Source organism: Gastrolobium bilobum, unplaced genomic scaffold (assembly GCF_033153095.1).
Source record: "Gastrolobium bilobum isolate Gb01-03AN ecotype WA unplaced genomic scaffold, APGP_CSIRO_Gbil_v1 utg111778, whole genome shotgun sequence".
Classification (NCBI taxonomy): Eukaryota; Viridiplantae; Streptophyta; class Magnoliopsida; order Fabales; family Fabaceae; genus Gastrolobium; species Gastrolobium bilobum.
In genome coordinates this window covers 37,698-50,949 of record NW_026898364.1, presented here as the reverse complement: position 1 = coordinate 50,949, position 13,252 = coordinate 37,698, and the positions used below count along the sequence as shown (strand labels likewise).

Here is a 13,252-nt window from a genome sequence, read left to right as displayed (position 1 = left end):
AAATATATGACTACGCATGGTGGATAAAAGGGTATATTATAAGTTGTAAACTGCATAGATATTGTAAGTGGGGTTGAATCTTTAACACTTGACTTGAAAAATAATAATGATAGGGTTGGATAGCGTATCAAGTATCAATTCTGTTGTTCTCTATGAAAACTGGCCGGTGGAGCATATTTGTGATTTGTGAGTGGTACATATTCATTTGCGTTATAGGCTCCCGAGTCCAGCCTCCTCTGCCAACTAGAGTTGAGCTTTCCCAGCTAAAAGAAAGGATATTATCACTGATGTGGACTCCATTATATAGAGATAAGACTGAAAGTTGTTCAGTACTTGTCCTTCGTTTAAGAACACAAATTAAAATGGGAAGGAAGAAAATATGATACGGGAGGAACAAGTTAAATGGTCGTTGATGCTTCATATTTATAAACTACTGAAATTTCGGAAGATTGGACTAGCTTCATATTTCTTTTAATTTATTTTAGAAGGTTTAATGTTTCTGCAAAAGAAAATTTATCAATCACATTTACATAAAAATTAAGAGATTCAATTAATATTTTATATTTCTTCTTTTTATAACGGAACACAATTCACTTTTATGCATTGTAACAGAAAAGTTTTTTACGAAACAAAATAAGTTTTTTTTTTAAATAATTATTTATTTAAAATAAACGAATCAAATCACGTACAAGACATGTCCAAGTCCAATACTTCTATCACTGTGTTGTTGTTGTTGCGTGTGCCCACTGCACTATTCTTCGAGTTCGGATTGGGCAGTTATCAACAGTATTTTGCTATGATACACGGACACGGAACACGGGACATGATATGACACGCCGACACGTTAATTTTAAAAAATGTCATATTTGGACTCGTTGGGACACATTTTGATATTAAATAAAAATTTTAATATATATAATATGATTTATATTTAATACATATAAGAGTCCATAATAAGTCATATAACTAATTAAATATTTAAATTTCATAACATAAATATAAATATAAATAATTTTTCGTAATTTGTTAATTTTTAATGTTAAATTTTATAACAGAAAAAAAATAATTTATGAATTATTTCTTTTATATTTAGTTAAAAAAAAATTAAGATTTAAAAAAATAAATAAAAAAAACGTGTCTGAGCGTGTCCCCAAATGTTGACCGTGTGTCCCCAAATATTGACCGCGTGTCGAAATGTGTCGGAGAGTTGACCGCGTGTTCTCAAGTGTTGACTGCGTGTGGGACACATGTCGGAGCGTGTCGGAGCGTATCCGTGTCGAACACGTAAATTTCCAAAAAAAAAGCGTGTCGGTGTAACGGAGATATTTTGTAGTTTGAATAATAAGGATGGGAAGCAACCATATACAAATTAAATTAAGCAAGTTGGCTGGTATACAAACTTGAATTTCTTGAGAGTTGAGACATTAATGAGAATTCAGGGTTCCAGGGCGACACATGTGAATGAGAATTCAGCCTTCGTGCACATACATTTGCGTTGTGTATGCAAGGTTTATTTTCTTGAGTTTGGTTAGAAATACACAATATTTGCATTTTTTTTTTGCATATACAATATTTGCACTTTGAAACTTTAGCTATGACAAGGTTGAAGAGGGTAAAAAATAACGGCCATTTTTTAATAAAAATGTTATCTACAAGACAAAAAAAAGGATTAATTGTGAGGGGTTTAAAACCTTAATTCTGGACCCACTCCGAATCGGATTAATTGCGAAGTAATGAGCCGATTGGAATATTTTCAAAAAAAAAAAAAGATTTCTTTAACTAGTGTTACTACCAATCAATTTACCGTTAGATCAATTATGTTTATCTAACGGTTATATTTATTTTCACTTTTGTATGATTATGATTCCCCATGTTTAATATTTTATTTTTATTTTGTATGGTTATGATTTTCCATATTTAATGCTTCCACATTATATATGGGGAATCATAATTATACAAAAATGAAAATAAATATAACCGTTGGATTAACATAATCAATCAAACAGTGAAATTGATTGGTAGTAACATTAGTAGTAATACTAGTTAGTTGTTATAATATCCTACCCCTTTCTTTAATTATGCATGTTTATAAGATAAAAAAAAGCTGTTTACTAAAGATGCAAAAAGTTTTTCAGATATGTACAGAGTTTTGGTTTTTTTTTTCTGAGTTTGGTGTTCGTCATTTTAAATGACATAAGTTACGTCATTTTAAAAGAGAGATAGATATAAGAAATGAAAATCATGAGAGAGAAAATGAGTGATTTTTTTTAATTTAAATTTTAAATAAAAAATATTTTTTTTTGTGTCTATCTCTCTTAAAATGACATAAAACAACAAACAATTTTTTTTTTTTTTACCAATCGCTCTGTTTTGGTATTAATTTTTTTAGTAAACGGCTCCTTGAGTTTTGGTATTTTCTGCATAAAAGGCAATTTATCCCAATTGAATGAATCACGAACTCATAAATGATAACATTTCTTAAATGGTTTAGTGTGAATTATCACATGATACAGTTACATTTTACTGACACCCCCCAGCCTCTCAAACTTTGCGAAGGTTAATTGAAGGGTTAATTTATACCCAATTTTATCCTTGTATTTTGTAAAGAAGCTGTTTTTCATATTCAACTGATGACCTTCAAGAAAACGAGATGAAGTAAATTATATTTTATTCCATTCAATATCTTATTTTTCTTTCTTTCAATTTGAAAGTTGTAAAATGAAATTATTTAATATATAATATAAGATTATAATTCTTCTCCTTCATTTCATTTTTCCAACACTTTATTTTGTTTTATCATAAAATATTATTTAAATAATAGTATTATGGTTTATTTCCTTCAATTTCATCCGTAATTACCTATTCAAACTTAAATGGAGTGATCATTTTGCCACACTTCAACAAATTATTTACCAGACTGTCACACTAACAGTAAAAAATTTTAGAATGACACGCGGCATAATTCGCTACACCGTGCAGCGAATTATTTGCAAACATATTTCGCTGCACAGTGTAACGAATTATGTCGCGTGACATTCCAAAATTATGTAATGAATTATTTGTAAACATATTTCACTGCACATTGTAATAAATTATGCTGCGTGGCATTTCAATTTTTTTTACTATTAACGTTTCAATCTGATAAATAATTTGTTCAGACGTTACAAAATATCTATCTTACAACTTAACTAGGCCATCAGAACAAAGCACACATGCAATAGAACGGAAAAACGGGGGAACAGAATTTGATAGTGGAGTGTTTGGCTGGACACTGTAACCGAAAGCTCTGCCAACGGCAGAGACATTAACATTGCTTTGAAGTTTGAATTTAGTGTTTGGGTAGATTCCAACTATCCACAGAAACGCACAATTCATAGTAAACAGAAAGGGCATTTGAAACAAAGCAATTAATTTGGGAGAAAGAAGCGACGTCATGGAGGTCGAACTCAAAGAGTTGCTCGCTGATCTTCAATCTCTGAACCAATCGCTTCCTGATCCATCTCATCATGCTTCGCTCCATAAGGTATTTCTTCTTCTTCCGATTCTCAATTTCTATTCTGATTCCTTCAATTGATGCTGAAAAATCCGAGTTATTTTGGTCACGAACATTTTCATTCGTTTAGTAGATTCTGTTATGGTGCATTACTAGATCCAGTTGTTGAGTTAAAAACTTAATGGTGATGCTGATAATACATAATTATATATGACATGTTCGTTTATGCTTTTGAAGATTCAATTGCGTGTTGAGCATCTTGCGAAGGCTGCACCTGTTCGACGCTCCAAAGTTGAGGTAATTGCCTATTTGCCTGGGACATTCCTGTAATGTATATGATGGATTTCTATTGTTAAATTCTATTGAATATTCCTGTTGTTACTGTGTTGCCAGGATATGAGTGCTGAGGTTGTAGATACCAATCCTTACAGTCGGCTTATGGCACTTCAGAGAATGGGTATTGTGGAGAATTATGAAAGAATACGCGATTTCTCGGTTGCCATAGTTGTCTGTATTAATCTCCCCTTTCACTGTTTGTTGCTGTGGCATAAAATTTGTGACATGCATGCAAACTGTTTTACCTACGAATGCACATATACATTTTTGTAGTCATTTAAATATTTAATTCTTAAATATTTCTGTCAATAATGGCAAGAATTAGTAAATTTCAAAGACAGAAGAACATTGAGTCTCAAGAGGACGAGATATTACTCTCCCAGCTCACCTGGGATTCATATACTTTAATCAAGAAGGTCTTCTCATTAATTCCTCGTAGAATCATCTTAATTTTGGGAAACTACAGGAAGTGACATCATTATTTTCTATTTATGGTGATATTTTTATAAAATGAAATCAGGATTATATGCCATCCAAGGTCTGAACATGGATAATAAACTTATTGGGGTATATGTTATCCATTAGTACAAAGTCTTTCCAATATGACATAATTGATGGTAAAGACATTATTGATATTGGAGGAGAACCTAATCCCAATTTATTATTGATGTATAATTAGAGTATCTTGGGTCAAAGATGTGTATGTTTGGAGGATATTCCATATTGTATTCATACTGAGAGTATTGTTAGGTTTGACATGAAATTCCTTTCCACATATTATGAAAGAGATAGAATCACTTGCTAGCACTGCATGGATATTGTGCTCCTTTAATCCACTTCGCACTCACTCAAGAGTAAGGAGGACAATACTTGAACTATGCGAGGAGTTTCTGTTACCCTGGCAAGTATGTTTATTAAAAGATTGTAAGATATTGTTTGTCTTTTTGGTCATGAACAAAGAAAATAGACAAAAAAAATTTATTTTTCTTTTTATTTTTGGTAAAAGGATAACCCAAATAGGTGGTCCTAACTAATTTAAATTTTTCTAAAAGTTCCTCTCTCACTCTTTAGATTTTCACTCCTATATTTTCATTGCAAATACTGATTTTTGGTCATTTATGCGTAATCACAGGGAATAGGCGGCGTAGGAAGTGTTGCAGCTGAGATGCTAACTAGATGTGGTATAGGTCGACTTTTGTTGTATGATTATGACAAAGTGGAGCTTGCAAACATGAATAGGTTGTTCTTTCGTCCAGATCAGGTGAGTATCCAAATATTCATTTTCTTGTTTTAAATTTAATTTTTTATATATTTATCATTTCCAGAAATTATGTCTTGAAAGTAAAATGGATAGTCTCACGAGTGATTTCTAACATAAATCGTATCTCGATAGTCAAAGTAGGGATGTGAAAATTTGATGCTAATGGCTAACTGTCAGATCAGACTTTTGTACAAACCAAATTATATATTTTACATTCAAAAGTTCAAGAAGTTTACTATATCCATACCATAATCTCTTAATTTAATTTGTGTTGACTTTTTAGGTTGGTATGACAAAGACCGATGCAGCTGTACAGACTCTATCAGATATAAACCCTGATGTTGTGCTTGAGGTAAGTATTTGCAGTGTTTGTAGCGTGTGGTACTTTTCATACATCTATGTTATTATTAATATGAATCTTTATATGCACTTTTGTGTATTGGTGTTTTGTTGATACTCTTTCCTTGCTGATATATTTCCTTTTCCTTTTGATTTAGAGCTATACACTGAATATCACTACAGTCACAGGCTTTGAAACCTTTATGTCAAGTTTGTAAACAAGGTGGTGGTGTGGATCTGGTCTTAAGCTGCGTGGATAATTATGAAGCAAGAATGGCTGTTAACCAGGTAGTTATAATTTTTTTCAATTAAAATGGAAAACTTTTTTCTTTTTGGTTTGTCCTAGGAATCCTCATGTCTGACTAATTTCTATGAGCACTGGAGGCATGTAATGAACTGAGCCAAACATGGTTGGAGTCAGGTAAGCAAGAGGATTTCAAAATCTCTTTCTTCCCTTGTAGTGATACTCTTGGACTTGTTTTTGAAATGAAAGATAAAATACTCAAACTTCACCATCTTTATCAATATGTCCAGAGTAGTAATATGAAAAGAATCTATGGTACTCAAAGATATAGAAAATAAACATGCATCTCGTAAATATTCCACTATGTTAAAAAATTGCCTTTTGCAGATGTTTTCTGGTGCTATAAAAGTATACATACCTTCATAACTATATGTATCTATGTGAGTGTATATGCTGGCATATGTTTTATCATATGTCGGTATTTAATATATTCTATATGCAAATTACTTAATGAATAGAACTTAGTTGACTGCATAGTTTATCGTCATGATTCATTGGCCAATTCGTCATGGTTATTTTGCATTTTTGGATGTATGAAGTATGAACGATATTTTTTGCGTGGAAACTAATATGAAATAAAATAATTTGAACAGGTGTTTCTGAAGATGCTGTTTCTGGCCATATTCAGTTACTTATTCCTGGTGAAACTGCCTGTTTTGCATGTGCACCTCCTCTGGTATGGCTGTTTATTATCTGAATTTGAGTATTATTCACAAATGAAAATGAATGGCATTAATGGATTAAACTTAATTGAACATGATGGTATGTGAGGTTTATGAAGTTCAGCCATATGATTTGTAATCAGTGGGCTATTTAATCCCAAAATATAAAAAACTGTGAGACTAATGACGATGTGGCTAAATCTATTGTTACATATCGCTACATCCACCTTTCAGTAGATGTGAAATTTTTATGCGGTATGTACAAACATGTGAAGCATACAATTGTTTTCCTCTTAGGTCGTTGCATCTGGGGTAGATGAACGTACGCTCAAGCGTGAAGGGGTTTGTGCTGCATCTTTACCCACCACCATGGTAAACTATAGACATATATTAAATTGGCTGCTTTTCTTCTTTATAATTTAAAATTTAAATACATTGTTAAGGAACTATTTTTCTTTTCACTTTTCAATATTCTGGATCTGGTTGCTTGTATTTCTTTTTAAATTAACATTTTCTACTATCTTTAGGGGCTTATTTATTTTTTCTTCACTGTTTAGAATGTGCAGCGCACTTTTAGTTTATTATTATCTGACATCAGAAAATCTTATGTCATTTCGCAGGGGGTTGTTGCTGTCCTTCTAGTCCAAAACACACTAAAATTCTTGTTAGGTTTTGGACAAGTCTCTCCATATTTGGTAAGTACTGCATTGATGTTCCCTCTATTCTCCTTTTCTGAGTTGCAAATTGTTCCTTACATTTTCAAAAACAAAAATAAATAAATTGAATTTTATTCCTCAGAGGAATCTGGGGAGGCTACCAGCCTACCACAATGAACTGCATATTCTGTCATTCTTGAAAAATACATTAACTGTGTACTGGTATGCTCACTTCTGTTTGTTTGTCTCTAGGGATATAATTCTCTTACGGATTTTTTCCCAACTATGCAAATGAAGCCAAACCCACAATGTTCAAATGAAGCTTGCTTGAAAAGACAGGTAAGTTGTTTTTAATCATGCCCTTGTTGGACAAATTTGATTTCATTAATAAACTCATATGGCTCCATCCAATTATGGAACTAAAAATGTTGTGCAGGAGGAGTACATTCTTGCAAAACCTGCAAGAGATGCTGCCGCCAAAGCAAAAATGGAAGCTGAAGCACTATCAACTGAGGAAGGGCCACTTCACCATGATAATGACTGGAATATAACGTGTTTAATGATCTTTTTCCCATTCACTTATTTATTTTATTTACTTATGCATAAGAAGATGTGAAATTGTTTCAGTTGGAATAGAATTAATTCCTGATGGTTGCAATCATTAGTGAAACGACCATATAAAATCAAAGTTTATATTTCCTTTCTTGAAATCTTAGCCTCCACATTTAGTGATGATGCCCCCTTTTGTATTAACTTTCCAGTGTTGTTGATGATCGTGAGCTCGATGGTCCGGATACCAGAAGTTCAGGTATTTACTTAATTGTATTCTATTCATATTGATAAGCTTGGAGAATTTATCCTTTCCTAAAGGTCATGCATTCGAATCCAGAAAACATCTTTTTTGCAATTATGTAAGGGTAAGGTTGCATACAAAGATTGCCCACACCCTACTTGTTAGTCTGAGTTTAAAAGTGATTTTTTTCTTTTATTAGTGAACTAAAGTATCACATGTCTTTCTGTGGAAGAGGGTTTTGTTGTTATTACTGGATGATTGAGGAAGTCAAAAGTGCTGGCACCAAAAATTGCACGACCCCATTTTTTGTGGACTTGCATTCAATTAAATATTTTGCATTTGTTATACTGACTATAAAGATGCGTATGTTGGTTTCCTAGTTCGTTGAATCATGTTGGGAAATTATACTCTTAGCTATGGGAGTGTTCTTTAATCCAGCTCCTTCGTGGAAATGTTTTCATACAAAATGCTTCTTTGTCTCTAGCACCTTCAATGCTAAAACAAAAATTTCTGTCCAATTATAACATTCTTCCATGTGGTGGAGTGAGGGTGGGGTTAGGGTGGACAATCGTCTAAAAAGTTTATACAAGCCTTTAATTGTGAGTATCATTTCTATTTTTTTTAGTCATATAGATGGTTGTAGCTTAAAAAGAAGAATATACGTTGAACTTCCGCTCCCCTTATAAAATTTGCTGGCTCTGCAAAATCTGGTTCGTTTGTCTTTGTATGGATATGCTTTATTGCTGACGACAATATTAGTTGGGAAAGCACTTTTACCGTTCTTGCTGAAGGGTTCTGGATCTGTTTTATTTCTATTGCGCATTTTCAATCAATATTTGAATTAGTAACCCTCCTTTCCCCAAAATCTATTTCAGATGCTCTGCCAGAAGGTCTCACACATGAACTTCCTAGTGCAGACGAGTTCCGTAAGGCAACTCATGAAGCTCCAATAGTTGACAATGATGACCTTGAAGATCTCCGTAGGCAACTTGAAGCCATTAATTCTGCTTAGTGTTATAGTGTCAGTTATATTTTTAATTATTGACAAAAAAATCCCTTTTAGGTTTTATTTGTTCAAATATGCTGATTTCTCAAAATTTTGTTTTGCTGATCTTAGTTTGTTTGTTTGAATAATATATCTTGCATAATTCGGAAAGCGGTTCTTATGTATACTGAAGCAAAGGTGCTCAATTCATCATATAAAACTAGCTCGGCATATCGGCATATTGATAAAGCATGTAATTTTGGTTCAATGATACATTATGCTGACTTATATGCTGCCGCCAATTTTTTCTAAGAAAAAAAAAGTTAGGCTTTTGCTACCATTATACAATACGAAGATGTGATTTCGTTTCGTACTGATAAATCTCTACTGTGACATTGTTATTCAGAACCTTTTTAACTGAAGCTTGAATAGCGTTCTCCGCATCTTTCATTTTCACATGTTATTGATTGCAGCCACAGTATCTCTGCTATTGGAAGGATCTATCTCTAAACATTTTCTTGAAAACATAATATATCTAATGGGGCAAGTATAGATGGAGTCCTCAAGATAGACTCCCAGATGGTTTACTTGTTTTCTACTTTGTTTTAAAACGGTTTTGCATATAGCATGTTTAATTTGCACTATACTCGCAGAGGTCCAATGTTGAGACCTTAGATGGGGTTTAATTCAGGCTTGCAGCAAGAGTGCACAAAGTGATAAGAAGGGCCAAAAGGTGTTGACTGTTATCATTGTTGCTTATTCGGTTTGTGGAGAAATTCAAATATAAGAACGCTTCTGCAATATTCAGAATCGATAAAGCCATCATCCAGTAACTTTGAAGATAATGACTAAAAGACTGTAAATTTATATCAAGCTTCAAAATCTAGCGCTCCTTAAACTTTAGGTGAATTTCATTCATCAGTGGCTGATGTTTCCTGACCTGCATATTAAGGTGAAATTCACATTAAAGTTGTATACAAGATCTTCTACAGATTGGTTAGAATACTAAATACAGATATAAGGAACTAACAAATGCAGAAATTAATTAAGTTGAATCAGTGTAAGTATTCCAAAGCCAACTGAATTCAGTGACGATAATATACATCCAGAAAAATTTGGAAAGCAGGCTTACCTTTACACCAGCCAATGAAAGTAGCTTGTGGGAGGCAATATATGCAATATCTGATTTTTCTAACCTCTTCTCCACAAAATAAATTACTTCAGAAACTCCTGACTGCAAGAAAGAATTTAAACATGTTATGTAAGCACCACTTCTAAAGAATGAATAACAAGACGAAGTTAAATATACAGGGGTGCACGGTTAGGCTTGGTTTTCTATACCGAACCAAATTAGAAAATTGGTTTAGTTCGGGCAAACCAAATCATATTTGAAAAGTGGTTCGGTTCTTGAATCGATTTGGAGAAAATGATTCGGTTTTTAAATCAATTTGAAAAAATATGGTGCGGTTCAATTTGCTTCGCAATTAAGTTTAGTTCATTTGGTTTTTTAACACCTAAAAATGGGTATAGTTCGGTTCAATTCAATTTTTAGCCCAAACCAAACCCAATTGGTAAAGTTGTTTTGTTCTTAAACGAAATTTGGTTTTGAAAGAAATTTCAATTTTTGAACTGATTCGAATAAAATGGTTCAATTCTTGAATCAGTTGAAGAAAAAAAAAGTAATTCTTTTAGTGTGATTTGGATCAGTTCACAATTCAATTCATTTGGCGTTTTTGTACACACCTAATTAAAGATGCCTCACGCATGTAAAAGTAGTGGTAATGCCAAAGATCCTTCCAAATTTTTATCAATCGATCAGGATCAAATATGATTATCAGCTAATACAAAGCTCATAAACCATTGCGATTTCTATCATATCAACTTATCAATAAAAAGCACTTGTACATGTTCTTTAAATCATGTTACGCACCCCGCAAAACAAGGCTACCAACCTGGATTATGATCTTAGCACATTCATTGCAAGGAAACATGGTCACATATAACCGCTGCATGAATTAAAAAAGAGAAAAGAGGAATCTCTTAGCATCAGGTGGTAAAAAACAAAAACCCTGTTTCAGAAGTTCATATGCGAACTAAGAAATTTCTTTTATGCGCTAACTGGTAAAGTCCAGGTGGAAATTACCAAAGAATACCAGAAACTGCAATATTTTAAATCAAACGAAGTCACTTAAATGATATGTTAACTAGAGAGAGTGCATTGGAACTCACTTGTCCAGCAGCAGAGGCATGATTTTTGTTAAGAATAGCATTTACTTCTGCATGGCAAACATAACTAAAATAGACACAAAGCATGGTAAATACAATGATTTGAGCAAGGACATTATTAAGCCACACAAAATGCATCTCTTTGAAACAAAAGCATGATTAATGTTTCAACGAGAGTGAATATAGAAAGGCAAAACACTCACGGGTACTTGGTCTCCAAAGGATCCCCAGTCCTGGATTTCTGAAACATATATAGAGATTTTCAAATAAAAATATTTAAACAATACTTAAAAAAACTAAACTCATTCTTTTTTTACCCCTCCTCCTTCCTTAAACACCAACCTTTGCCCAGGGTAGCTTGTCATCAGAACAACCCCTTGGAAATCCATTATAACCAATACCTGACACAAGAAAAAGCAAAATCAAAAACCTGTGTGAATTTCACAGAAGAAAAGAAATGGACAGGAGAACCAAATGAACTTACCAAGAATTATACCCTCTTGACTCACCAAGCAAGCCCCCACCTACAATAATAACCAGCAGCAACATCTAATCATAAGTTTTAAAACCTAAACCAAAAATTAAAATATAGAGAAAATTTGCAGAATGAAATATGACCTGCCTGTTAGGGTCTTTGGATCTTTCAGCTGACAGAAATGCAATTGCCATGAAATAGTCATCCCATGACAAGTACCTATATTTGTTAAAATTATAAAAATTAAATTAAAAATTTCAACTTTAATTAAACCCTGCAAATTGCAATTACTACTAACCCTTTGCGCTTGGAGGGGTCGAAAGGGTCGTTACAAGAGGAGACGGTGCCGTTTTGGGAGGGATTGGTCTTGGATGGATGCTTTTGTGAGCGGTAGAAGAAGCGGAGAGCGATTGCAGAGGCCAAGGCACCAAAAACAGTTGCCGTAACCACAAGAGTAGCCTCCCGAGAGTTCATGGAGTTTCCAACTTTCCAACACTTTCTTTCACTTGTGTTTTTGGATGATGAATTCAACCGTAAACACCAACAATTTACGGTTTCAGGGTTAAATTTGTCAAATCAAATTAAAAAATTACAACAAAAAAAAGAGAGAGAAAGAAGATAGTTGAAAACGGCAAATTGCGCGGGAAATTTGCGAGGGAATTCAGTTTATACTATATTATATTATATATAGCCATTGAATAAATCCATAACACAAGTTATCCATAGCATCAAGAGACAAAGTTGAAGTGCTAATGTTCCCTATGTGTCGGCCAAACAGCATTTGCATATTTTTATTTATTTTTTTCACATTCTGTAAGCTCACATTGTCAAAGGACATATTTTGCAATTATACATCAGTTTATATAATATTCAAGTCAATCTGTTCAAGAATAACATTGACCCCATCAAACCTTCACTCTAAGAAAACATGCATGCATACTTTATGGGTAACATGAAATGGACCATGCACACATGCTTGCCTATGTGTGAGTGCGTAATATTTGGTGGCTGAAGTAAGTGAGACACTGTATCTAAATGGTTTAATTGGCTCGATGATGATGATGATGAAGAATTGATTTCATAATCTATGCAAACTTACGAATTTTGTACTCATCTCCTTATGTTGGATTCATGAAAATTGCATAGAACCGTGAAGCGACTCTAATTGAGCTGCATGGATAATGCTAAGCTTAAGATTTCTTCTGGTGGTATTATCTGTGCTCCTTGTCTTTATTTAGATTGCAATTAGTGAGGGATTGAAATGACAATTTATTGTATGTCAATTTAATAACACAGGATGTATGGCTGCTCTAGATGTTTATGTCTTACTCTGTTTGAATTGAAAGAATGATGGTTTTAAATCGATTGCTTGTGAATTTTGCAAAATTCATGCTCTATATTATTTTGAACGTTGAATGATTGGTTGTCAGTGGAATTCGATTCAGCCGTAGAGGTAAAAGCCACCTACGCAATTTTTTTGTTGATGTTAAAACCCTCTTAATGCTAAAATTAATTGTTTGGATAGTTTGAAGGTGTAATTATAATTAAAAAAATGTAATATGAATAAGTGAATGAGTTGATAATGTTTGCCTTGGCTGCAATTAATAGTAATATTGGGATATATTATGAATCAATAAGCTTTCATGAATGTAAATATTAGATTTGAAGTTGTAGTGCTATAAACCCTAATTATTAGTATTAGTAAAACTCTTTAAATTTTGA

At 33.1% G+C, this 13,252-nt stretch overlaps 1 protein-coding gene and 1 pseudogene across 1 annotated transcript; one reads left to right on the top strand and one right to left on the bottom strand.

Moving 5' to 3' along the window:
- The first annotated feature begins 3,423 nt into the window (after window positions 1-3,423).
- On the top strand, window positions 3,424-8,856 carry LOC133315357 (ubiquitin-like modifier-activating enzyme 5; annotated as a pseudogene).
- A 744-nt stretch (window positions 8,857-9,600) lies between these two features.
- LOC133315358 (uncharacterized) lies at window positions 9,601-12,012 on the bottom strand. The gene is made up of 9 exons (XM_061516962.1): window positions 11,829-12,012; window positions 11,674-11,749; window positions 11,540-11,579; window positions 11,398-11,456; window positions 11,259-11,296; window positions 11,059-11,122; window positions 10,782-10,835; window positions 9,962-10,063; window positions 9,601-9,769 (listed from the first exon to the last, which is right to left on the bottom strand). Exons 1-9 carry the CDS (start codon window positions 12,002-12,004, stop codon window positions 9,713-9,715), a joined length of 666 nt encoding a protein of 221 aa, XP_061372946.1. The 5' UTR covers window positions 12,005-12,012; the 3' UTR covers window positions 9,601-9,712.
- Between the last annotated feature and the right edge of the window lie 1,240 nt (window positions 12,013-13,252).